Consider the following 27,041-nt stretch of genomic DNA (forward strand, 5'->3'; position numbering starts at 1 on the left):
ACCCAGTGCACCTGCCCATCGCAGCTCCCTGGTCTCGTTCTGCCACTAGCAACAGTTTAAAATCAGGACTTTGGAATGGACCTGGTGCCTCATCAGAAGACAGGTGAGAACTGTGTTTTTGAGTTCAGTGGTTTCTCAAAAAATAAAAAAAAAAAAAAACCCAAAACCAGGAAGTCTCATCACCAGGTACAGAGAGGAGTCACAGTGACTCATCGGTGCCCGGGAAGAGCTGGGCCGACAGCTGCTGTCTGGGAAGCTGAATGCTGGGGAGACTACAGGGATACTGGCCCCTTCTTTTGAAGACACAATTTGCACATGTCCATGTTCACAGATAAGCACCCAGTCTATTTGAATATGAAAACAACTGTGGGCGCTGACTAGATGCACAGCTGCAGCACGCTCGTGGCCATAAGCTCACAGTGCCGTGTGCATTTATGTGACAACTACGCATTTACTGCATGCCTTCTGTATACCTGGATATACAGGACATACTGGAGACTGCTGCAGAGAGTGGGCAGCTGCAGAGCCAGCTGCTCTAGGCAGGGAGGGCAGATGGTGCCTGTCAGCTGGCCTTGAGCCTGAGGTGTCACGAGCCGCTTTCCTGAGACAGCCACTGTGCTGAGCTGTGAGGACAGGAGGAGCCAGGTGGGAGGGCTGCCAATGGGGGGTGGCCAGGGGAGGCTGATGGGGGACACTCATGACCCCAGGCTCTGCACACCAAGGGGCAGGTGACCACACCTCACCACCACCCTGTACCATGGGCTCTGACCAACTGGAGCATGCTGGCTGCCGACGGCGGACCCCATGGCACTGAGCCCCCTTTGCAGCTCCAGTCAGAGGGTCTGCACAGAGACCCCCCCCCAGGCCTCTCCTGGCCTGAAGAGCTGTCAACGAGGAAGACGCCCCTGGAGCACGGGCGCCCGGCCTCACGCCTGCGTAGGCACCCAGGTTTCCCTGAGGTATCCTTGCACCAACCTCAGAGCAGAGAGCAAAGCGTCGGCTCTCACGCTCCTGCAAGAGAGGCCTGAAGTCCACCACAGCTGGCCCCCTGCGGGGAGGGCCGGGCAGTGCGGTCCTCGTCGCCACACCTAGTTGGCTGTTCTCTATAATTTCAGAAGTATTTTTCAATTACGTGCATGATTGCAGAGGCCAGCCAGGTTGGAGGCGAGAGCTCTCCAAGCCCATGTTGATTGAAGTGCTTAAGTTTCCTGCAAACTGTACAAAATCAAGACACCATTGTGGAGACCAAAAGCTTCAGTGGCTGTCAGTGATTAGCCTAAGTGCAGGACTGGCCACCCTTGTGAAAATTCCAGTTGGTAAATGTGAAAAGGGCAAAGCCACCAAGCTACTGGCCTTGTGCGGGTGCCTGGGTGGGGCGGCATCCTAAGGAAAGGTCCTGGGGAGAGGGAGAAGGTGCCCAGGAGGGACTGGTCTTAGCCCAGGACCCAGTTCCAAAACAACACTCAGAACTGTCTGTTAGACAGTGGGGTCCACAGGCCTCTGCCCGGGGCCTCTCCCTGTGACAGTGGGGTCCACAGGCTTCTGCCCGCGGCCCTGATGGAGGCGAGGCCCTCTGCCCGTGGCCCTGGTGGAAGCCAGGCCCTGTGGCCACGCACCCTTGTCCTCACCTGTCAGAGACACACCCATGAGGCTTATCAATCCTTCTTTGAAACCAACGTCAATGAACACAGGCTCTTCATCTTTGGCCAGCAGCCGCCCCTGCCCAGCCTCTCTGGTCAACACAGTGCCTCAGAGCGCAGGCCCCCACCTACAGCCAGAGAGGTCCCCACTGTCTCGGGACAGCTGAGCTCCTGACCCCAGGCAGCAGACGTGGCAGGCCACACAGCATGTGGAGGGCACCTCCCTCCTGCCTGAAGGTGCACTGGAGGCCAGCAGGGCCTGAGCCGGGGCCGGCATGAGCACAAAGCCGCAGAGGTCACGGTGCCACACTTGGCTTGGGGTGGCCTAGGCCTCTGGAACTGTGGGCATGGGGATCTCACAGACACCACACACCCACGTGGCCATGGCACGGAAGGTCCCCAGCAACAGAGAAGAAGCAGCAGTTCTAGTCTGTAGCATCCACATGATGGCCCCCAAGGTCAGCAAGCCGGCCTGCTCCTGACCATCCTGCTACCAGGCCTCAGGAGCTCTCCAGGCAGCAGGCAGAGGGATTCCATGGCACGTAGCCAAGGGGAGGAGGATGGGGAAGTGCTGGCCAGCAGTCAATGAGGCCCGGCCCCGGGGACCCCCTCCAGAGGACAAGGACCCACAGCGCAGCAAGCAGACGAGGGGTAGACCTGCCCCAGGCCTCCACGGTACGGGCAGCAGAATTGGTAAGGCCAGCTGGAGGACTGCAGATGTCCACTGTACTCCTCCAGCAGACAGCTCCCTGAGACACTGTGGACACGCAGGGCGTCCCACACGCACACGGAGCACACGTGGCGGGCCTGTGCCTGTCCAGCAGGAGCCCACGCCCACCAGTGCCCAGGCAGGGAACCCTGGTAGCTGTCCTCAGGACCCACCTGGAGCCTTCTCCACGAAGATGACCTTGGAGTCCTGCAGGAAGTTGTGGCCTGACAGCACCATCTTCTTCCCACCGCCAACTGGGTAGCTGTCCAGACTCTGCTTCTCCACCAGGGGCAGCTCCTGGGCCGAGCGCTGGGCTGCATGGGTGAGAGGACAGTGAGAGTGGCCCCCAGGGAAGCTGCCATCTGACCACCCCGGGGCTGCCTGACCCTGGTCTGAGATGGGTCTCCCACCACAGGACACGGAGGACGGAGGGTGCCCTGCTCTGACCACAGCCTTCCACGGGTCACTGCCAACTCTCAGAATTCTGCATCTGGTGTAAAACTAGGACACTGCCCTCAGCGCTGGACGCTGCTCACCTGACCCCAGTGCTGGCCCTGGCCCTGACACCAGGGAGGCCTGCGGGCTGGCCTCGGCCTGAGCTGCAGGACCCATGCGGTGGTGGGAGAAAGGGCAGGAGCCAGGAGGCCTCGCTCTGTGACTGAGGCCAGGGGCGGGGGCCGAGAGCAGGGCTGGTTGGCTGGAGGTCCAGGCAGGTGGCCAGGAGTGGACCCCGGGAGGCCTCGGGCAGAGGAGCTAGAGAGTTTCCGAGTCAGCCACATGGAGGGGGCATGCCTTCCTGGTAGGAGGCTGCCCTTTAGGTGACAAGGGCAGAGAGGTGGAGAAGGCAGCAGATGACAAGGGGACCCAGGGTGAGCAAAGCCTGGCTGCCCCCTGTGAGCCCAGACCCGCTCAAGACGCCACGGGGCTCCAGGAAGCAGGGAATGATGGGAAGACAGGCTGGTGCAGAGGGTTCTGTGCAGAGCTGACCCAGAGTCAGCCCAGCAGACAGAGGGGAAGGCTGCAGACTGCCATGGCCCTCCCGAGCCACCTCTGCCAACTGCCACTGTGCCCAAGAGCAGGCAGCACACAGCCACACAGAGACCAGAGGCACAGAAGCCTGTGGCAGCAGAGAGATGAATGTCTACATGGTTTTACCCTTCACGCTTGGGGCTGGGGTGAGCACGTGCCTAAAGTGTGTGAAGTCCTGGGTTGTAACCCAGCACTGCACGCACACACACACGCACACTCACAGGCACACACACTCACACATACACACTCACACGTGCTCATACACCCACACACACACACTCATTTGCACTCACACTTGTGCACACACATTTACACCCACACACGCACACTCTCACACATGCACACTCACACTCACATTCACACACACACTCACACATGTGCACACACTCTCACACATACACACTCACACATGCTCATACACTCACACACACACTCACACATGTGCACACACACATACACATTCACACATGCTCATACACTCACACACACACTCACACATGTGCACACACACATACACACTCACACATGCTCATACACTCACACACACTCATTTGCACTCTCACACTTATGCACACACATATTTACACCCCCACACATGCACACTCTCACACTCACATTCACACACACATGTGCACACACTCTCACACATACACACTCACACATGCTCATACACTCACACACGCACAGTCATTTGCACTCTCACACTTATGCACACACATATTTACACCCCCCACACACACTCTCACACATGCACACTCACACTCACGTTCACACACACACACTCACACATGTGCACACACTCTCACACATACACACTCACACATGCTCATACACTCACACATGCACACTCACACATGTGCACACACACATACACACTCACACATGCTCATACACTCACACATGCACACTCACACATGTACACACACACATACACACTCACACATGCTCATACACTCACACACACTCATTTGCACTCTCACTTATGCACACTCACACATGTACACCCCCACACATGCACACTCTCACACATGCACATTCACACTCACATTCACACACACACTCACACATGTGCACACACTCTCACACATACACACTCACACATGCTCATACACTCACACATGCACACTCATTTGCACTCTCACACTTATGCACACACATATTTACACCCCCCCACACACACTCTCACACATGCACACTCACACACACTCACTCACACATTCACACACACTCACATTTACACTCACACACGTATTCAGGTTTGCTCAGTCGGATGGACTGCAGTGCCAAAACCTTTGCTCAAGTTTCCACATCAGGAAGTGGAGTGCACTCGGGGTGGCAGTGCTCCTCGCAGTGTGCCAGGCTGACTTTCTGCTCTACTCTGCCCTGCAGGACGGGGTCAGAAAAGCCAGGGTCCCAGGTGGCTCTGCATCCCCCAGCTGCCCAGGGGCGTGCAGCTCAGAGGGACCACCCCAGGTGCACAGAGAGCTGGTCTGGGTGGCAGGGAGCAGGTATTCCCTGGAGCACGTGCTAACCCAGACACAGCAATGGGGCTGCGCTCCAGGTCCACACCAGGTGAGGGAGACAGGCAGAGGCCAGCACCTGGGCCAGACTCTCTCGACCTGTGCCCAAGGGACATGCCCTGCAGTCTACTCACAGCACTCAATGGGGTTCGAGGCGACCTGCAGGGACAGCGTCCGGCCGCTGGGCTGTGGCACGTGCACTCGGAAGACCAGCCGCACCCTGGTGTTCTTCCTGCCTATGTCTGTCTCCCCTTTCCGCAGCTCGATGTCTGAGTTTCTGAGCTTCAGAATCCCAGCGCAGTCAATGCTGCCCAAACAAAAGGTCACTTGACACCTGAACTTGAACCGCCCAGCCTCCCAGGCCCAGCCCACCCACTGGGGCCTGGCCAGCTCTGCCCCTCCTTGTGAGTGGCCCTGCCCCACCTCCCCAGGACAGGCAGCAGGACGGGATCAGGTAGTGAGGCAGCCGCACGGATGTGCCTGCCACCCCGGCCCAGGCGGGCCAGGACCTTCCCAGGCGCCCTGGGCTCCCGTTCTGCCACAGCAGACATCCAGGAGCAGCCCTGGAAAGAGCCCCGTGACCTGCCACCTTCCCCTTGTGTCCCCAGCTGTCCTGGAAGCTGCGAGGAACACGTGAGGCCTGTCCCAAACACCCTGTTTCTCTGGAAACCTTCTCCTGGCGGCTGTCCCCTGGGTGATCCCACGCATGTCTGGGCCCCAGCACTGAGGCCATGTTCAGATTCTCCAACCACAAAAGCCAAGACTTCTTCCTCCACCAGCCAAGAGAGCAGGCACTCAAGCCTGGGTGGCGGGCCACGGGACCCACGCATCAGCACCAGCAGCGCCAGTGTACTGCGGGCCGTGTGGGGGAAGGAGGGCAGCAGGTCAGCCGCACATGCCCGTGGCAGCACGGACCTCTCCCCACCGTCTGGCCCTAGCCATCCCTGGGAAACAGGTTCGGGATGAAGCCACGGTGGGGGGAAGGCGCTCCCTCGGTTTTGACTTGAGGGTTTATAAGTCATAAATAGCAAAACAAGACCCTCACAACGCCTGGTCCCAGCAGCCCCCGCCTCACTCTCTACTCCCTAGTCAGCCCCTTGGCTCACCACACAAGCCTCCTCACTGCCCAAGGGATGCCCAAGGCACTCCTGTCCTTGACCTTGGCGGGTGCCACTGAGGGCCCTGGAAGGCCCACCCCTTCTGTGTGTCAGCTCTCTGCTAGACTCACGTGGCCAGAGGTGCTGCCCCTGAGCTGCAGCAAGGGCACCAAGTCCCCACTCCTGCCCCGTCCCCTCTCCCTGCACATCTCATCACCACCCGCCCTGTGCGCGTCCATCTGTGTCCACTGCTCCCAAGTGAGCGCACTCGGCCCTCCCAGAAGGAGCTGTGCCCCTGCATCTCCATTGCACATCTGCTTCCCGCAGCGCAGCCGGGTCTGACTGCACCCAGAGTGGCCACAGCCGCGGGTTAGTCCCTCACTGTCAGAGATGGGCCTCCCTCTTCACTCCTCAAATGTTTGCATTTCAACTCTCCTTTGATTTGCCCTGCTGTATTCAGAAATAAATAGGTGTCACGTTCAGGAGCTGACTGGACACCCTGGGGAGTTCTCACAGCTGTGCAGTGGAGACTTATTCTAGGTGCCAACATACACAGGGGCCGAAACCCAGAAAGACACAGACCCATGGCCACGACTGTGTGTGAGGCTCGCGGGCCCCGAGCGCCAGGCCACGTACATGGCTCTCATGTTGTTTTCCGGCAGCAGCGGGATCTCCAGGACCTTGGTGTTGCACAGGAGGGCCTCGTGGCTGGTGGTGGAGACGGTCTTCCCCGTGATGCGGTGGACCTGGTAGAAGGCGTGGGGCCGCAGCAGGCGGTCGTCCGCCGTCCCGATGAACAGCTGCAGCGTGAGCGGCTCGTTCTCCAGGTAGCCGTGCAGCTGGCAAGAAAACAGACTCCCCTGAGACTGGGCACAGAGCCGCGGGAGGCTCAAGGAGGAAGGAGGCGGTGCCTGCGCTCAGGTCTAGCCGCCACCCTCTGTTCCTGTGACCCACACAGGTGCTTTCTAAGGTTGTGCTCGGAAAGCCTCCCATGGTCCTGGACACAGGTCAGGCTGTGAGCTCGCCCACCCCCATTTTCACACACACAACACATGTGCACACGTGTGTTCACACACAGCTGCACACATGTACACCACTCAGGCCGCATGCTCATGTGCTTCTGAGTAGACCACCGCCATGCTCCTGTGGGCATCCTCTGCCCAGGCAACACCGGTGGCCTGCAGGGGCCGCCTGTCTTCTCAGCCCCACGGCCTTCCCACAGGGTCGCAGAGGTTCTGAGGAGGGAGAGGCTGTGTGAGGGAGGCAGGCTCGCTCGGCTCCCCCGGGGACCAGGCCTGTCCTGCCTTCAGCTAACTGGAGCTGGGCACGCACACATCCTGCTTTTGCAACCAACAGTGCATGGAACCAGGCCAGGCTGGGCATCCCTCTTCCAACCAGTGGGCTGCGCCTCACCTCCCCCTCAGGCAGCTGCAGCCACATGGCTGGGACACAGGCCAGCTGTGGTCAGATCAGCAGGCCATTGGCAGCCAGGGGCAGACCCCACATGGCAGAATGCCCACGACATTCCCATCATCCCTGCACTCAGCAGAGCCACTGGTACCGCGAGGCCTCAAGAGCATCGGACCCAGGACCCACGTGCCTGGAGGGAGACGTGGCCCAGAGCAGGCCCAGGGCAGCCAGATGCACCTGCCAGGGTGGCAACACGTCCAGGACACACTCAGCAGGGGCCCACTTCTGGGTCTGTGTGCTGAATACCAGTTCCCTTTGGGGTAAGTGACCAGAGCTTGGGAGGCAGGGCGGGGCTGCTGGACCCATGTCACAGGCTCATCCAGGCCTCCCTGGGCTCCACATGGCTCCCCGACGGCTAGTCAGCCACTGAGGAACCACCTGCTCTGCTCTAGCACCACCGCTCCACCCCAGCAAGGCCACCACAGCACCCCAGCAAGGCCACCACAGCACCCCAGCAAGGCCACCACACCACCCCAGCAAGGCCACCACAGCACCCCAGCAAGGTCACCCCTCCACCCCAGCAAGGCCACCACAGCACCCCAGCAAGGTCACCCCTCCACCCCAGCAAGGTCACCCCTCCTCCCCAGCAAGGCCACCACAGCACCCCAGCAAGGCCACCACAGCACCCCAGCAAGGTCACCCCTCCACCCCAGCAAGGCCACCACAGCACCCCAGCAAGGTCACCCCTCCACCCCAGCAAGGTCACCACAGCACCCCAGCAAGGTCACCCCTCCACCCCAGCAAGGCCACCACAGCACCCCAGCAAGGTCACCCCTCCACCCCAGCAAGGCCACCCCTCCACCCCAGCAAGGCCACCACAGCACCCCAGCAAGGTCACCACAGCACCCCAGCAAGGCCACCACAGCACCCCAGCAAGGTCACCCCTCCACCCCAGCAAGGTCACCCCTCCTCCCCAGCAAGGCCACCACAGCACCCCAGCAAGGCCACCACAGCACCCCAGCAAGGCCACCACAGCACCCCAGCAAGGTCACCCCTCCACCCCAGCAAGGCCACCCCTCCACCCCAGCAAGGCCACCCCTCCACCCCAGCAAGGCCACCACAGCACCCCAGCAAGGCCACCACACCACCCCAGCAAGGCCACCACAGCACCCCAGAAAGGCCACCACAGCACCCCAGAAAGGCCACCCCTCCACCCCAGCAAGGCCACCCCTCCACCCCAGCAAGGCCACCACAGCACCCCAGCAAGGCCACCCCTCCACCCCAGCAAGGCCACCCCTCCACCCCAGCAAGGCCACCCCTCCACCCCAGCAAGGCCACCCCTCCACCCCAGCAAGGCCACCACAGCACCCCAGCAAGGTCACCACAGCACCCCAGCAAGGCCACCACAGCACCCCAGCAAGGCCACCACAGCACCCCAGCAAGGCCACCACAGCACCCCAGCAAGGCCACCCCTCCACCCCAGCAAGGCCACCCCTCCACCCCAGCAAGGCCACCCCTCCACCCCAGCAAGGCCACCCCTCCACCCCAGCAAGGCCACCACAGCACCCCAGCAAGGCCACCCCTCCACCCCAGCAAGGCCACCCCTCCACCCCAGCAAGGCCACCCCTCCACCCCAGCAAGGCCACCCCTCCACCCCAGCAAGGCCACCCCTCCACCCCAGCAAGGCCACCACAGCACCCCAGCAAGGCCACCCCTCCACCCCAGCAAGGCCACCCCTCCACCACCAGTGGCCACCCCTCCACCCCAGCAAGGTCACCCCTCCACCACCAGTGGCCACCCCTCCACCCCAGCAAGGCCACCCCACCACCACCAGTGGCCACCCCTCCACCCCAGCAAGGCCACCCCACCACCACCAGTGGCCACCCCTCCACCCCAGCAAGGTCACCCCTCCACCACCAGTGGCCACCCCTCCACCCCAGCAAGGCCACCCCACCACCACCAGCCCCACCACTCCACCACCAGTGGCCACCCCACCACCACCAGCGGCCACCCCTCCACCACCAGTGGCCACCCCTCCACCACCAGCGTGACTGTTCAGAGGAGGTCACCAGGAACAGGACAAGCACCAGAAGACAGGTGGACATGCCAAGTTCCTCCGCCAGGCAGCCCCACGCGGAGCGTCCTCCTGAACCCACACGCGGGGCCAGGTTTCAGGGAGGCGCCACAGGAGGCCTATGGGCTCAGCTGCCCGGCACTGGGCTGCTCCATCGTGAGCTCATCTTGCTCCTCACACTGTCTCAAGTTCCCCGCCACATGGTCACTGAGACGCGAGGCCAGCAGCAGAGTCACGCTGTGTGGCCCAGGTGAATCGGGGTCGTGTGGAAACCCTGTCCATGCTCCTGAGTGGGGCAGAAGACCCCGTCTGCCCCGGAGTGGCCAGAGCTGGAGCCAGCAACCTTGGGCAGGCCCCTGCAGGGCTCGGTGCGGCTGCCCCCAGGCAGGTCAGTGCCCTAGAGGACGCCCCCAACCACACAGGATCTCGGAGGTAAGCCTCAGTGGGGTCGGGTGGCTTTGGCCGGTGCCTCTGCCTGGCCCCCAGCAGCCCGCAGACTCCGCCCAGAGTCCCCCAGAGCTGAATACCCACAGCCACGCTGGCCACACGCCACAGAGGCCAAGGGGAGACCTCACGCACGTAGGAGCGGGGCCCTGGGGCTGGGGTGAGCTGTGAGCTCCCGCTCCCTGCTGGCCCAGCCTCCTCCTGGTCACTGATCCGTGGCTAGTATGTGGACACCCCCAGCCACACACCCCCTTGGGAAAGCCACGGGTCACACCACACCCCCGGAGGGAGCCTGGACCCCCCTCACCACCTGGACCCACAGAGCCCCTCACCCAGAGCCGACATCAGGACCCTCACAGGGAAAGCTTCCGAGGGCAGGTCAGAGGGGCAGGAGACTGAGGCCAGAAGAGAGCCCAGACCTCCTTAGGGCCCTGATTCGGTGGCCCCAGCCCACTCCTGGAGGAGGCCCACACGTCCCTGAGACCCTAGTGCGACTGGAGGGCCGGAGGACGCCAACCCTGGCCTCTCTGAGAGGACCCACTCTCCTGGAGAGGGTCCCCTTTCTCCTCTCCTGTTCTTCCTGATAAAGTCACGTCTGCCACCCTGAGCCACAGACCTGAAGCCTTCCTGGCCTGACCCAGGTAGTGGGGAGGGGCTTGTACTGCCACAGCTCTGGGGCAGACCTGAGCCCTGGAGCAGTCACCACGGTCACCAAGGGCCATCCTGCCCTGGCTCAGCCCCGAGCCTGCCTCTGAGACACGGGGCTGTGGTCAGCATGAGGCCTGGGGGCAGGCGGCAGAGTGGCCAGGAGGCTGGACGGGGGAACAGAGGTGAAGGATGGGGATGCACAGGTGAGCTGGGGAGCCACTAGGAGTCTGCAGCTGTCTGGAAGCACCACCAGGGCTGGGGAGGGCAAAGCACCATGAGTGAGTGGGGCTGGTGGGAAGAAGCAAAGCCCAAAGACCACCCAGGAATGCTCAGGGAGGAAGGGAGTGGCTGGAGATGAGCCGCTGCAGGGCCACCCAGGCCCGCCCCCGGCCGCTTGACTTCAGCAGAACTCCACCCTCGGGGCTGGCTGAATTTCATGCCAACTTGGGAGCCACAGTGAGCTTTAGAAATGGGAGGCAGAGAATCGGGCCCTGCGGGTAGCTGCTGCCGCCGTGGATGCCGGCCTTTCACGAGGCGCTAGCCCCTCAGGTGTCCTTCACACAGACATCAGAGCCACAGCTCTGGCTGGACGCTGGCCAGGCCATGCCTCCGGAGGGGCCAAGGCATCGTGACTTTTGTTAACCCCTCTGAACTGTCAGCACATGGCACGGGGCCAGCTCTGACACTGCACAAGACAAAAGGAGTCCGGGCTGAGATCACAGTTCAGACAGGTCCACCTCATCCTCTCCTTCAACCAGGGTCCCTGGCCACCACCGCAGCAGGAAACATGCGCCCTGTGAAACCAAAGGCTGAAAGGGCACAGACAGCCGCTCCTCAGGCACAGAGGTGCTCCAGGAGACTGCTGCTGGGGCTTCCACAGGGGGGCACGCTTCCCGAAGGGTCTGCCCTCCACCCCGCCCCAGGGCAGGCTCAGCAGAGCTTGGTCCTCTGTCCCTGGAGTCACATCTAGGGTGACAGTCACCAGTGACTCTGAAGTGGAAGCCAAAGCAGGCAGTGGCTGGCTGAGGGCTAGCCCCAAGTTCGACCGTCTTGCTAAGGAGTTTATTTACACAAGTTTCTATTTCCCTAACGTCCGGCCCAGTGAGTGCCCTGGGAGGTCTCAGCCCAAGACCATCTTCCTTCCCAACCCAATTGAGACCATCACGAGCCTCAGGGAGTCATGTTTAAGAGTGCAAAGTGGCTGCAAGACCCCTCCTGATCTCATTCCATCTACCCCATGTCCACTGCAGAGCTTGGACCAGCAGGAACTGACCCTGGAAACCTGATGGCCGGACTCCATCACTGTCCTGAGGTCCTCAAGTGGGAGTCCAGACATTTGTAAACCCAAGGGCTCAGGAAGGGTCCTCAGCTGCTACCCACTGCCCAGCATTCAGGATCCAGATGCACCGTCAGTGAGCAGTATGGGCATCAGCCATGCCTGGTTCCCCCTGGAGGCAGATATGGAGACCCAGGACCCAGGACAGAAGCCCTGGCGGGTGGCTGCTCATGTGCCGGGGCCAGGACAGGAAATAGTTGTCAGCAGCCCTCTGCTGTGGGGCTGGTGGGCCCATCACCCACTCTTTCAGCCTGCACCAGTCTCCCTGATGACATGCCTGCAGGACGCCATGGCTCTGGGCACGAGAGCTGGGCTGCACAGATGAGCACTAGCCCTGTGGCTGGGTGGCCAGTAGCCAGACATCAGAATGCAGCTCCATGGGTCTCGGGTCCACTGTTTCTGGGCGGCACTCCTGTGTGCTCGGCACGTGGCTGGAGGAACCTGGCCGGGGAGCCTTGTTCCCTGCTTCAGCAGGAGATGCGGGCCGGCACCATCTCTCATCTCTGCGATGTGTCAGCGTCCATGGGCCCATCACTTCCCAACGATGCTTCTGTACAGAAAGCTGTGTTCCTCCTGACACAGGTGCTGGCCAGACTGCCCACAGGCGCTCTCAGGCCACACGTGAGGAACATGTGTGCAGTGTGCTGACACGAGGCCCCAGGCCCCTGTAGGAGCTGTGATTACTGCCAGTGGAGCCAAAGCACAGGTGTTCTCTCCCCATCTGCCCTGTCCACTGAGTACCCAACCTGCTGAGCACCGAAGGACATGCAGATCAGAGGGGCCTGACCCACAGGGACAAGATGCCCCACCTGACCCCCAGGCCTTTCTCCTGCATGAAAGCAGGAGTCTCTACAGCAGTATCCAGTCACCCCGGCTGCAGGACTCCCAGGCAGCCATGCTAGCTGTGTCCACTTAGAAGCTGGCCAGGAAACCCTCACTCTGTTGGACTCAGCTGTTTTACAGTGCAGGGAGGAAAAAGGAAAGCAGAGACACAGAGACAGATCGTGCCTCTGAGTATTCCATTTTGAGACATGTTACACAAGAACAAATAAACGAGTCTTAGACCAAAATCCTCTTGGTGGGCAAGGCTCAGGGCAGCCTGCGGCTCCAGCCTGGCCTGGTGGGGACAGATAACTTTAAAATGACAATTCAAGACTCCCCAGGGCCCCTGCCACAGCAGCTCTCTGATGGCGCCTGCAAAGTTGGGGTATGAGTCGATGCTTTAGAAAATGTGCCATTACAGTGGAAATGGGGACGCCCGGGTCTAGCCTGGGAGGTGAGCATCTATTATTCAAAAGGTGAGGCTCATTTTAGGAGCGCGACGTGGCTTCTTCACAGGCCCTGCTGCGTGGGTCTCCTGCCTCTGGCACACAGCGACATCTGTCAGGATCATGTTTGCAGAGCTGCCTGTCACCACAGCGGCCTCTCTGCTTCACCTAAACTAAACAAAACGAGCCATTCTGTCCCCAGGTGTGAGAGCCCTGAGTGTCCTGTGCCCGAGTGTCTGCTTTTAGCTCCTGTGCAAACCTCAGCACTTACACAGCGTGGTGACAGGGAAACAGGACACATTTATCCTGCCAAGCCTGGTGCCATCTGCAGTGAGGGGCGGCATGAACCAACAAGGCAGTTAACTGATGGAAACTTAGCTGGACACGCTGGTGCGAGTCCTCCTCCAAGACCCCGCACAGTTGTGCTCATGGGTTTAAAGGGAAACTGTGTATTTAAGATCCAGAGGTAATATTTGCACTTCCCAATACCCAGAAGGTGTGCAGGGAGGGAGAATCCAGCTCACAAACTCGCTTCCACTTTTTTCTTGTGTGTGTGTGTGGTACTGAAAACCAAACCTGGGGGCTTGATTCACTATTTTTAACCCCAAACCCCCCACTGAACTAATTTAAGAGCTCCTCTGTGCTGTACCCACACTGTCCCAAATTAGGTTTAAGTGCCGACTCCTCATGATGCACAATGCAGACAGGACGCAGTTCTGCACCTGATGACAGCCGGGTCCTTCCGTGGCGCTCTGCTCGCCCTCTTCCAGGAAGTGCAGCACACTGGGCTCCCCGAACCCTGGCTGCCGTGCCGGGGCCAGGCCCACCTTCCTCGCACTCCATAGCCCCTGTGTGGGTGCTCTGTGGCCAGCTGAGCAAGACCACCCAGACAAGCGATGCACCAAGGAACGATCTCAGTGCTTCAGGTGCACGCAGGGCACACCTTGTGGGACCAAGACAGAACCAGAGAGGACCACCCAAGATTGGTCTGCCTCTGCAGCACCTTCCAGCACTGTTCCCGGGAGGACTAACGGACAGCTCCACTTCACTGACAGAGACCCAAAGGGTGTCAACAGAGACCTGCACAGTCTGCACGCCTGCCCAAATCATCCAGCGCACCTGGCAGGTGACCCCAGGAATCCTCTGAGTCATCACTGTGAGATGACTCTGCTGCACAGTGCCAGGTGGGGGCTCACAGGTGGTAGCAGTGGGCTCTCAGGGGTGAGACGGGTCTCACGCAGGATGGAGAAAGTGCCCTCTGCTCTCAGGGTGTTGCCTGTGTATGTGTTTGCCCATGTGTACCCATGTGCTAGGCAACTTACTTATGTGGGGGGTGTGCTTGTTCCTACATGTGTGCACCAGGTGTGTCACATGTGCATATGTGTGCAAGAGTGAATGTGCTTGTGGATGTGTGTTTGAGTGTGAGTGTGCTGGTGTGTGGCAGTGTGCATGCGTATGCAAGTGAGTGGATCGTGTGTCAGCGTATGTGTATGCAAACGAGTGGCTTGTGTGCGAGTGTGTGTGCAAGTGTACTGTGTGTGTCAGTGTGTGTGTGTCTGGAAATGGGTGCGTTTGTTTTTGTGTGTATAAGAACATGTGCGATGAGCTGTCATGCCGAGTTCCCTGCATAAAGTAGTGCTGTTGTTTCACCCAGAATTCATATGTGGTATGAACTCCTGCGCACAGACAAACCGGGTCTGCTGCAGTCACAGGATCAAGGGCTCACAGGGGAGCACAGGTGGTGAGCCTGCAGGGATTGGCGGGCTCCGAGACACACAGCGGCAGGGAGGACACGTGAGCTCACGGGCCTTCAGAAGGAAGGCTGCTCCGACCCCGGGTCCCTCTGTAGGAAGTCTCTGCCTGTTGGAGGGGGTTGGAGAGGGGATGGGCACCACAACAGTTAAAAGCCTGGCCACCAGACGCTGCCTGTGCTGGTGATGCCCACCCCGCCAGCGGAGGACTGCCTTCCACCCGCCCAGTCCTCCCACCTGTGGGCTGAAGCCTTCCAGGGCCTCTGATAACCCACTATTCAGCTTGTTCCGAGAGCTCTGGGGGCTGGGGTGCGGCTCAGTGGCAGAGAGCTTTTCCAGCATGTGTGAGACCCTCAGTTCACTCCAGCATCTCACACAAACCTCTGCGTTTCATTTCATTCCATTCCACGGTGGAGCGAGCCTTAGACACACCTGACACACAGACAGGAAAGCCACAGGCCCTGACTGTGACGGCTCAGGGGGCCTGTGAGACTGCACCCCCACTTCTGGGCCAGCTTCCACCCACCATGCCCCTCCCCCCTGGCCTCCCAGATCTGGGCCTCCCACCCACCATGCCCCTCCCCCCTGGCCTCCCAGATCTGGGCCTCCACCCACCATGCCCCTCCCCCCTGGCCTCCCAGATCTGGGCCTCCACCCACCATGCCCCTCCCCCCTGGCCTCCCAGATCTGGGCCTCCACCCACCATGCCCCTCCCCCCTGGCCTCCTAGATCTGGGCCTCCACCCACCATGCCCCTCCCCCCTGGCCTCCCAGATCTGGGCCAGCCTCCACCCACCATGCCCCTCCCCCTGGCCTCCCAGATCTGGACCTCCACCCACCATGTCCCTCCCCCCTGGCCTCCCAGATCTGGTTCTGACCTGAGGGTCACCCTGGTGCTCCTGAAGGAGCCCTGCTGCCCAGCTTCCAAACAGCAGGCCAGTGGCCCAGCCACCCTCCTGGCCTGCAGCCGAGAGGCCTCTCCAGGGACCTGCAGCTCCCCTCTGGCTCGGCCGCCCACACAGCTGCTTTGAATGCTGGGCCTCTTAGAGTTAAAGACCAGACTTGCTTTGTTCTCGGGTCCTGGCAAAGTCAGTCCCAGCACCAGCAGGGGACACCTGTCCCAGGGCATTGGTGTTCCGTGAGGCTGGGGGCAGGGAGCTGAAGAGCACAAGATCAGGGTCCTGACACCCTCGTCCTGTGGAGACCTCAGACCTCCACCAGATGCCGATCCCATGACCTGGCTTGGTGCTGCAAGCAAAGGCAGAACCCAGAGGAACAAAAGCTCATGAGTAAAGATCAGATAGTGCGAAGGTACGGGTCAGGGCAGGAGCACCACACCTGGTGATGGTCCCCGAGCTGCAGCCAGGAGGTCCCTGGGAACCAGCCGTCACGCCCTCCTCGACAAGGAAGGGCTGCGATCCCAGGAGGTCTAGTCCTGTTCACTGGCTCTGCACCGCGGGTTTCTCCAGAGACTGTCACTTTCCCAGCCCCTCAACCCCATCTGAGGAAACACCACTCAGCCAGGGCCCCAGGGAGGAGTGCTGGTGCCCCTCACCCAGCACTCTGGGGTCTTCCTGAGAATGTCCCCACCTGGGCCTGTGCCTGAGCACCAAGGGGACCATGGCACAGGGCCGACTCCTGCCAGGGCTGAGGTGCAGAGGCTGAGGAGCCAAGGAAGAGCCACACCCTGGGCAAAGCTCAGCCAGGTGCGTCCCTCCACGGCTCATCTCAGCCCCTCGCATGGACCAGGGGAACCTGAGCAAGGCTGGGAAGTCGTGCGGGCCTGAGGGTCCTGGGCTCCGGGCAGGTGGAACCGTGGCTGGTCCACCCCACCTGGAAGCCTCCCTGGGGGCAGGGGTGCAGGTCCCTGGGCTGGCCTACGTGTGGGCAGCCTCTTCCACCCTCACCAAAGGCAACCAAGCTCCAGCTAGGGGCCAGCAGGCGGCCAGGCCTCCCGACGAACACAGACTCCTCTGCCTGCAGTGCCCAGGACCCAGCGGGCACAGAAGCAGGAGGGAACATCAGAAGGGAGGGACTGCGGGAGCCTTGGACTGAGGGAGGCTCTGCACCCACATCTCTAACTGACAACACGCAGAGAAGCCCCCTTCTGCACAGCCAAGAGTGACCCAGAGACAGAGCCCTCAGGGCCCATCAGGGAGGGCCACTGCAGGTTCTGGAAACCTCCCCAGGCCAGGAGCCAGTGGCCCACGGCCTGCGGCGTGCGGACCTACCCTCCATGGGCCACGGGACCCACTCAGGGTTGCACAGCTCTCTCTGAGGGGCACAGGAAGGAGTCCAGGAGCTGGCAGGGCAGGCCCGACAATGTGGGAAAGGGCCACCTGCTCCTCTGCCCCTGAAAGATCCCCAGCTCCAGAGCGACACCCGCCAACTCCCAACACACAGGACAGAGCCGATCCAGGGCGGCTGGCCCCACGTGGAGTGAGCCGTGAGGGAGGCCCAGGCACTCGGGAGGCCAGCTCCCGACCCCACGGCCCTGCGCAGGGCCGTCCCTGCAGAGCTGGTCCGCCTGCCTGCAGCAGGTCCCCTTCTCTCTCTTGGGACTGGACCCTCTGAGGCCCTAATGGGGCCCAGTTTGGTGGGTTCACTTGCACAGAGGGAAGGGACTGGCAGCAGGACGAGTGTCCACAGTGTGAACAGAGGAAGCCCTCAGAGTCCCCAAGGATGGCCAGGAGGGGCTAGGAACAAGGAGGGGAGGGACTGCAGGCACTTTGGCTCAGAAAGGACTCCCTGTGTTGGCACTGCCACGCCACCCAGGCTCTGTCACATCATGGGGACCTCGGCCCATGGTCTGACTGCCCTCTCCCTGCCCACGAGGTGCTGCTGAGGAAGTCCAACACCACAGCCAGTGAGGCAACTGTCCACCTCGGCAGAGCCGGTTGCCATGTGCACTGTCGCAGAGAAAGGGCCTCCGTCCACACACTGGAGCCCAGTGTTCTCCCTTGGGGGGCAGATGCTGATGATGAGCCCATCTGGCCAAGCCTGGCACAGGCCAGAGGGTGCTGACCACGCCCAGCCACCCCTGGCCGCCTGGTCAGGGCCAGGCAGGAAGGAAGCAGCCACAAAACAGGTTCAGAAGATCGCCCCCTGCAGGCCATGCCAGACAGCCCTCTCCACAGCACAGCTTCGCGCCCACAGGACAGACTCCTCACGCCTAACAGCTGTCCACGGCGGACGGTGCCCCTGAGGCTGCCAGAGGTTCTCGGAGGAACCCTTGCAAGAGCCCCTGCAGGGTGGCCCGGGGAGGCCACAGTTCCACAGGGAAGAAGCCTGCACATGGCACCAGAGAGGGCCAGCTGGGGACGTCCCTGCTGTCCCCTTCACTCAGATGCTGATTCTCATCTGGGCCCAGAGAAGCTGCCCATCCCACTGGCACCCAGCAGGGCTGCAGGGGGTTGAGGGGTCCCAGGGGGCCTGCACCCACACCTCCACCCAGAAACCACCTGGGAGGGTTCTGCCCTCAGAGAGGACTCAGGAAGACCACCCACAGAATGTGAACGGTTCAGGGTGAAGGAAGGCCATTAGCTCAGGCCGGGCTCATTCTCAGCTCTCTTGGTGCTCCAGAGTTGGAGGTCTGGCTGAGGACTTGGGCTGGGGACCCACGCTCTGGACGGGGCTCCGTGCCCAGCTCTGCGTGGTTCTGGCAATGAGGACCTCAGCTCAGCTCCACACCCCCTCTGGGACAAGGTGTGTCTGGAAGCCGTGCTGGGAGCCCTCCGGACCACCTGCCTTCCCACCTGCTGCCCGTGGTGATGGCATGGACTTGGTGAGAGCTGCCACTGGACCGTCCCTGGCACCTGGTGCACTGCTGTGGGACACTGTGGCTTTGCTCCTGGGAGGAGCATGACAGGGAACCATGCATTTGGGGGTGGCCAGGGCCTTCCTCACAGCACTTTTGGGTATCTGTCCGTGTTCGTGGGTACGATCCAACACTGGTACTGAGCGGTGTGGTCAGAGGGGACCAAGGCACCTCTAAGAACCCTTGACTTTGTGCCCGTGGGGGGCGGGAGGGTGCTACACTCACCCTGAACCTCCTGAAAGAGGAGAGCCATCCAGGGGCTGAGCCCAGTCCACAGAACCAACCCACTTGCTGTGCCGGCCACAGGCTTGCCCACAGCAGGGTGAGGCTGCGTCTTCCTGTCCCCAGGGCACCTCAGCTGGGGATCCCCCAGGGTGGGCTGGCCACTGGCTCCCAGCCTGCACCCTCCCTGGGCCCTTGTGAAGCCCTGGCTCACTAGTCCTGTCTGGCGCACAGAGACACCTGAGAGAAGCAGAGCGAGGCTCAGGTAGAGCAGGCCCTGGCCACTGACCGACAGGGAACACTCGGGAGCCTGCTCCTGCGATGCTGGCCTTCTGACCCTCTGGGCCTAGGGAAAGGCGCTGCCTGCCATGCCGTGACTGAGAGTCACCCGACTCAGACGCCAAAGTCACCGATCCAAGAACAAGGGGCCTCCTGGGGGCCTCACCCTTGATGGTCTGCTGCTGGGCTTCTTGTATGACAGGGAAAGAGTCTGCCCTGGGCCTGTGGGGGCAAAACTGGCCATAAAATCAAGAAGCCTGAGGAAATTTCCCAGGACCACGAGGGCCTGGCTGGCCCCACCCATCCCCGACGCTCGGGGCACCAGCAGGACCCCTCTGCCTGGTCCCCAACACCTTGCCCAACGCCCAGCGCTCCCCGATCCTCAGCACCCCATCCTGCTGTGCCTACCCCGAGTGCACACCTCATACCCACAGATGAGAACTCCCAGGGTCTCTGCCCGCCACCCTGCCCTAGCCTGGCCTGCTGCTGATATCTTTGTTTTGTTGGTGCTGGGGATTGATCCCAGGGTGTTCTACCACTGAGCTGCACCCAGCCCTTTTTATTTTTTATTTTGAGACAGGGTCTTGCTAAGTGGCCCAGGCTGGTCTGGACCTTGTGGTCCTCCTGCCTCAGCCTCTAGAGACACTGGGATCACAGGCAGGAACCGCTGTGCCCAGCTCTGTGGCTGATTCAAACCCTCAGGGGCCAGGCAGGAGCTATGGGCCACTGTCAACCGAGGAGCTATAAACTATAAACCCAAATGCCAGGTCCTGGGTGCTTGGCACTCGAGTGGTTAATTATTCAGGCACAGCAGCCTCCCAGGCAGGCCAGATGCTATCAGCAAGCTATTCTGGTGATTGGTAAACGGAGCTGGATTCTGTGGGTCCAGGTCAGTGGACTCCCTCCAGGCAGAGCTCTACCTGAGGCCCCAGACCTCCACAGGCCTCTAGGACGTGCTCCCTAGGACGCAACCTCAGGAGAGCTGGGGTTCCTCAGCTCCTCTCACTGCAGCCGGGACAGACAAGGAGAACTGACAACCAGAGGCTAGCCCAAGACAGGAGGTCCCTCAGGTTCGTCCAGAGTCCCAGACAGTCCTTCTGGATGGCCTGAACCAGGCGTCTTCTTTGTGGAGGAAAAGGCCTGTTGAAGGTGCAGAGAGCCCACAGCCCTCCCCCACAGCCCTCCCTCTCGGGCTTCAGGCCGTGGCAGAGGCAGGACCCACCTGTGCCCTGGAGGCAGCTCTGCAGCCTGCTCACCGCCCTGGCCCAGGGCCAGGCAGACCCAGGGCCTCTCCTCCCACAGCCAGCGGCTGCTAGATGGCTACAAGGACATGTCCATGGGAGGACAGGAGTGATGCAGTCCCTGGCGAGGGGCTCAACCCTGTGAGCGTGGCACAGTTCCACAGGAAGGCCCCTAGACTAAGGGAGGGTCCTGCACTTGCACCCCCAGGGCTCCAGGAACCTCGGTGAGGCCAGGTTCAGGGCCCTGCCCTGTCTGAAGCACTGCCACCTCTGGCCCCACCGGGTGGGGCTGAGCGTCTGGCCTCCTGCAGTCGGGAGAGGATGCTGGGGTGAGCCACGTCCACACTGCCCTGGCACCAGAGACAGGGTCCCCCTCTGCTCTTCTCCTGTCCCCTCTCGGGCTCTGCCGGGGGTTTGCATTCTGCAATCATTGGCTTTGGTTTTTATGGACAGATTTTTTAAAACATAAAGAAAGAAAGATTGGAGTATCCACAGAAGGGAGCAGAATTTTTAATAGGCAAAGGTGCCCATGTGCGTGGTGGATCTGAATGGTCACAGCAGCAGAGGTGACCACTGACCACGAGATGGCTTACGGGCTGCCGTGCCCCAACATGGGATCTGTGGCCACAGTGCTGCGTACCCAGCTCTGAGAGCCAGAGGAGGCTGAGGGTCAGGGCTGCAGTGCTGAGGGATGTGCCAAAACAACTCAACAGGACAGAAGGAAACTGTGGTTACCGAGCGTTCATGGCAACAGAGAGTTTTCTATTTTAGTATGTTTTGTAATTATATACAAACTCTATTTTTACCCAATTTGTGGTCCACCAACCAAGAAAGAAAACAAAGCCCCCAACTCCCATCTCTTGCTGCTTGCCCCAGGCCCGCACAGATGTGGGTTCACTCTGCAGGGCACACAGAAAGCTCTCCCAGCACCGATTTGTCACCATGAGAAACGCCAACAGAGCCGGCATTTCCTTTTCTTCAGGTTGCAGGGGCTGGGGGACCAAGTGCTGAAACACCACCAGCCTGCCCTGATTTGCCGCTCTCCACCAACATGCACAATTAGTTTTAGATAATTGTGAGGATTCACTTTAAAGACACTTTAAATGACCGTTTCGATTTCACAATCCTTCCAAATGTCTCAGTGGCTCAACATTGTCCGTGATGGTAGCTGGGGCCGGTGGACAGCCTGGGAGCCGCTGCCTGGGTGCTGGCAGTAGCATGGTGTGCGTGCCGTGCAGCCAAGCACCTCTAGAGCCCTTAGCAGACATGGGAAGGGGTCCGTGAGCGCTCCACCCCACCCACATTTCATCCTCCAAAGAACAGCATCAGGACCACCACCATCAATGCCGTGAACAGCAAGCTCTGACCTGACACTCTGCCTTCACACCGAGCTCAGGCTCACGTCCCCCAGCTCCGTGGCCACTGCCCCCTCAGCTCTCGGCCAGTGCCCCTCACTGATATGATTTAGAACAAATGGGGTGCTCAGCCATTGTTTCTCCACTGCTGGTCTCCAGGCCTCCTCCTCTAACAGACTCATTTCCTCTCCTTTTAAATATCTTTTCCATTCAGCAATAATGCACTTTCATTCAGTGAAAACGTAGCCAGACAGCGAGGTAAATGCCTGTCGTTATTTAGCACAACTGAACACGCGCATTATCTGACCTGCTTCCACCTGAGAAGGTGGAGGCTTAAAATGTCAGCCGGCTGCTGTGTGCTGATGTCTCCTGCATTTTCTCACATCAAGCAGCTAACAGAGTGGGTATTAATTGGCATCAAGCACACGGGCCACAAATATCACCTTAACACCATCTGTGAGCACGGCTAAAGTGCTTTGCTTCTGCGCCTTGCCCGCTAATTCCAGGCGGTTGATTGCCGCGTTGGCAAACAGCCATTTGTCTCCACGTGCTCCTGCCCTCGCAGGCTTTTTATTTACCTAAATGGAATAAAATAGAAATACAGGGTGCCTACCGAGCTCCCCCTCTGGCTTGCATCATTCCCCAAATCATAGGGAATTTGTGATGCTTTGTGAGGTTGGGGCACTGGAGAAAAAGGCTCTCCAAGGCTCCGAGTGGCTGGAGCCCGGGAGATGTCCTGTCCGGCAGCAGCAGCACCCTGAGAGCTGAGCCTCTGAGCACACAGGCACAGCTGGGGGGGTGCTGGCCCCTCCACAGCCACCAGGATGCAATCAATGTCCAGCAGAGGAGAGACTAGCTTGGGTCTCACACCGTCCCTCTTGGCCACCACATGCCTCCCTGGCTGTCACTGCTGGACACTCTAAGTCTGTGGCAACTGGATGTTTCCTTTGCCAAGATGTTAATCAGGCAAGGAAGTGCCACCAGAGCCACACAGGGAGAGCCTGGCCCTGCAGGGACCCTGCTACAGGTTGTCCCCTCGCCAGCTCCCTCAGATGTGGCCCAGCAGGCGGGTGAGAACAGTCTCCCTGGGTCCAGGGCCAGCAGCCCAGCACCTGCATCGCCAACAAAAAGCCAGGTGAGGAGGTGACAGGCCCTTCTGCAGAATCCTGCTGCAGGCCAAGGCCTTCAGCAAGGAGCGAGCAGAGCCATGGAAGTCACCACCCCTGTGTCCAAGCGCATGCAGATGTCTGCTGGGCACACCGTCAAGCAGCTCCCTGTGCGGCTCGGAGCACAGGGCTGGGCCCGGGTCTCCCCTCCTCAAGGCAGCACAGGTTCTCCTCCCCAGCCGCAGTGCTGGGCGCCAGCCGCAGGCGCGGCACGGTCAGCCTGCCGTCAGGGGGGCTGGGCCGGGAGGTGGGGGAGGTAGGTGCACTTTGACTTTCAGTATTTCATTTACCAGGGGCTTATTGGGACACAAGGCCACATAAGTCAAGGGAATCTACACTGAGGAGACGATGGGACTTCTCCACTTACTATACGTGAAATCCAGCAGAACTGGTTGGGAGGCCATTGTTTTCTAAAGCCCGAGGGGGAAAAGCCGGGTCAGCAGCTGTCCCAAGGCTGCCCGCTGGATGCAGGAGCACCAAAGCCCGCACCGAGCCATACCTGTACAATGGGGTGTCCTCCGGCCGACGCCTTCACAGCCCCCCGGCTGCCTTCCGTCTCATAGTGAGCTCTGTGGTGGGACTTGGGCTGCACCTCAATCCGCAGCTCATACGGGCCCGAGTGGGATGGCAGCTGCCAGTCAAGGGCAGGCAGAGACGGGCTGAAAAGGAGCAGAGGCGGTCGGTTACCACACAGGGAACCAGTCAGTGTCACCACCACCACCAGCAAGAGCTGCGTGACACTCCTGATAACAGAGGGTCCTGCGCACTGAGAGCCTGGAGACCAGAGAGGCACGAGCCTGGCACATGAGGACACACAGCCGAGGTGAAGCACCCTAGCCTCTCTGGGGCCCCAGGGCACTTCCTGGGGACCACCACATCACAGATGACTGCCAGCAGACCCAGGATGGGGACAGATTGCACTGCCCGCTGCATCCTCCCTGCTCCTGCCTGGTGCTGCCCTGTGACCAGAGTCTAATGTGCTGTGAGATGTCCTGGAAGCTCAGGAAGGAACACTGTGTTTGTCACCATGTGGGCGCAGCCTGGGCCACCACGACAGGAATGTGACCCTGAAATTCAGGGCAACAGGCACACTGAGCATCTGGAGCCCAGACAGAGACCCCACCCACCACCTGAGCCAGGGCCGCGATGGCCTCGGAGGCTTCAGGGGAAGGCGACAGCAGTCAGGCACCGCCCTGACGCGGGAAGCACTGTGATGCCTTCGGCAGCTTGTGGCCAGGCTGGCGGCTGTTTCCTGTGTCGGGGGATCACATCATGTGCCCTGTTTCCGCCGTTTCCAGCAGGCTGCTGGGCGGAAGGAAGAGTGGCTCAGCAGAGCTCGGCCAGGAGCGGAGAGGGCCTCCTGGGCCAGGTGGCTCCCCGGTCCGTGGGGAGCTCGGGGCAGAGCACCTGCTGCTGGGGAGGTGGGCAGCTCTGGCCAGCGGAGAGGCCCACAGATTCTTAGTGCAGGAGGATTCGCTGGCGATCACCCCTGCACCCTGAGCAGCACTCGGCACAGGTGCTGGGCACCGAGCATGCAAAGGGTGCGCTGCCCACAGGGTACCCCTCAGCCCCTGTCCAGGGCACCAGCTCTACTTGTGTCATGCACATGTGCACGAGCAAGCTGCGATCTAAACAGAAAGATGGCCTCTGGTTACAGAAAGCCAAGACATTCTCAGGGAAAAGAAATGGGCTACACCCACCTCCCAGGAAACTAAAACAAGAGAGAGAGGGTGACAGACACAGAGGAAGGACAGACAGACAGACACACACACATGGGGGGGGGTAGGCAGGAGGGAGAGGGGTGCGCCAGGCTGCCCTGGGAAAGGCAGGGGCTTCCCAAAGGTGAAGGCTTCTGGACCCTCCCCAACTCCGACGTGAGCAGGGCTCTGTGAGCACGTTTACACGCCGTGTGTGAACAGCTCACCGTCAGGGGCTTACAGAATCAATACTGTACTACAGACAGTTAAGGGTGTTGGTTTGGTTGGAAATTTTCAGCATGAATTTGGCAGCTCACCAAAAACAAAACAAAACAAAAACAAACAAAAAAAAATGCAAACCTGCACCTTGGTTCAGAGATGAGGCCCGGACTGGAGAGAGGTGGGCAGCCACCCGTCTGCTGCCCTCCTGGGGTCTAACCGTGCCCAGCTCTGTACCACCAGAACACTGACCAGTGTGGTCAGCGCTGCTGAAGGCCTGAGCTCAGGACGGATCATAACGGCAAACTTCAAACTCGCCTTAGACTTCATCTGTCTTTTAAAAGTCTCAGGGAGCACTGAGCAGGTGCCGAGGCCCACTTGGTCCACGCTGAGGGAAACATCTGAGGCCACCACCCTCAGGCACATAAGGCCACTTGTCACACTGCAGCTGGGGGAGACCCGTACCTCTACCAGAGAGATGCCTCTGTTCACTAAACGGCACGTGCCACGGTGTAACTGGCTTTTCTTCACTTGGTGAGCATTTTGGCATTTTGATGGAAAACAGCCTCATTACGTGAAGGTGACTTACAAGTTCTCAGTAACACTCGTTATTTACAATAATGGTCAGTGCTCTGTTGTTGAACCTTGGGTTGTTCCCAGTGATATGGATATCTGCATAATTAAATCAGGAGCCCCTCTGAGCCCAAGGCTCCTGACGCAGCCCCTGCCCTGCCCGCACCATGAAGCCCCGCCCCCTGCAAGTGGGCACCACAGGGGTCCCAGGGGGCTTGACTCTCTGCCAACACTATGCCCCAGAAGGGGCCCTGTGCTGCTGTCCATTCTTCTTACTACACTTAAACACTTGCAAAACTGAAAACCACATGTGGTGCATGAGTAACAGATACAAGTAAGATAGATATGTCTGTTCACAAGTAACAAAAGTCCTGGGAATACCTGGACCTACTCAAGATGCCACTTCCCACAGGCTGAAGGCTGGTCTCCCCCCCAACAGAGGGGCTGACTGTCCAGAGGCAGTGGACCGGCCACTTGAGGTAGCAGCCACTGTCACCAGGTGTGACAAGTATCTGTTACCTTTCTCTGACCTCCTCAGAAGGTCACTTATAAAGCACAATCTCGTGACTACATAGACTGGATGTGGGCCTCATAAATTCAAGCCATCGTTGGACACAGCAATGAGACACATGTAGATCTAAAAGCAAACATTCTTTGCAAGCAATTTTTCCTCAGTTCTGAGTTCTGAAGGCCTCGGGCTGGCAAAACAGTGTGGCTCCCAGCTTTCCTGTTCCCAGGGACAAGGAGGGCTCCCGGCTGTCGGGCGAGGGCGGGCTGCCGAGCCAGCTCCCGAGAACGGAGTCTCACCTTCCAGGGCACTGCTTGGGTGCCTGCAGGCAGGAGCAGTCGGACCCCTGCCCTGCTGAGACCCCCCTCTCTGAGAAAGTCTGCCTCCAGCTGAGTCTCAGCCTCCTGTGGGGAGCCTGGGGGAGGGATGTCTAAACACAGGGTTCACAGGGCAGGGGCCGTGCCCTCGGGGTCCACACCAGAGAGCGCAGCGGCCTCACACCCTTTCCCACCCACTCTGGGCCCACTGCTGGCTGCCCCTGAGCTCCTGGCACCATGGCCAGGAAGCTCCCCACAGGCCTCCGCCAGCCCCGCCAGCATCAGCCTCCGAGAGGCACAGGGAGTCCCTGTGGGTGGGGTCCCAGCTCTCCCCCTGCCCTCATGCCAAGCTCATGCCTAGTCTGGTGGAGGAAGCCCCACCGTGTCCCTGCTCTCTGCGCGTCACTCTGGTCCTTCCCCCGGCACGGAAGGGCTGGGACCCAGGAGCAAGTCAAGGCCGGGGGAAGCAGGGACCATAGGCCCTGCTGCCCCAGAATTCAAGGTCATCTCCAGGACGTCCTGCCACTACCCAGGGCATCCGAGTCCAGACTCACCTGGCCCACTCTGGCCTAGCCGCCAAGCCTCTGGGGAGGGGCCACTCCCCTTCCCGAGTGGGGTGGCCCACCCACCCGCCACACGGCACAGGGCTCCAGTTTCTGCACCAGTGCCGTGGCCCACCACCCCCCGGTTCAAAACAGGTCATTCAGACCTTCCATCAGGAC

The 27,041-nt window shown here is 60.4% G+C and overlaps 1 protein-coding gene across 4 annotated transcripts in view; it reads right to left on the reverse strand.

Annotated features, from left to right (window-relative positions):
- Window positions 1–27,041, reverse strand: part of Nfatc1 (nuclear factor of activated T cells 1) — a 103,133-nt gene that overhangs the window by 52,863 nt on the left and 23,229 nt on the right. For all 4 annotated transcript variants that reach the window (XM_026412450.2, XM_026412449.2, XM_026412447.2 and 1 more), the window contains exons 3-6: window positions 23,505–23,664; window positions 6,632–6,834; window positions 5,033–5,205; window positions 2,523–2,663 (exon numbers count right to left, since the gene is read on the reverse strand). In XM_026412450.2, coding sequence (XP_026268235.2) covers window positions 2,523–2,663; window positions 5,033–5,205; window positions 6,632–6,834; window positions 23,505–23,664 — 677 coding nt within the window. The remainder of the gene's footprint in view (window positions 1–2,522; window positions 2,664–5,032; window positions 5,206–6,631; window positions 6,835–23,504; window positions 23,665–27,041) is intronic.

Source organism: Urocitellus parryii, chromosome 13, assembly GCF_045843805.1.
Source record: "Urocitellus parryii isolate mUroPar1 chromosome 13, mUroPar1.hap1, whole genome shotgun sequence".
NCBI classification, from domain to species: Eukaryota; Metazoa; Chordata; class Mammalia; order Rodentia; family Sciuridae; genus Urocitellus; species Urocitellus parryii.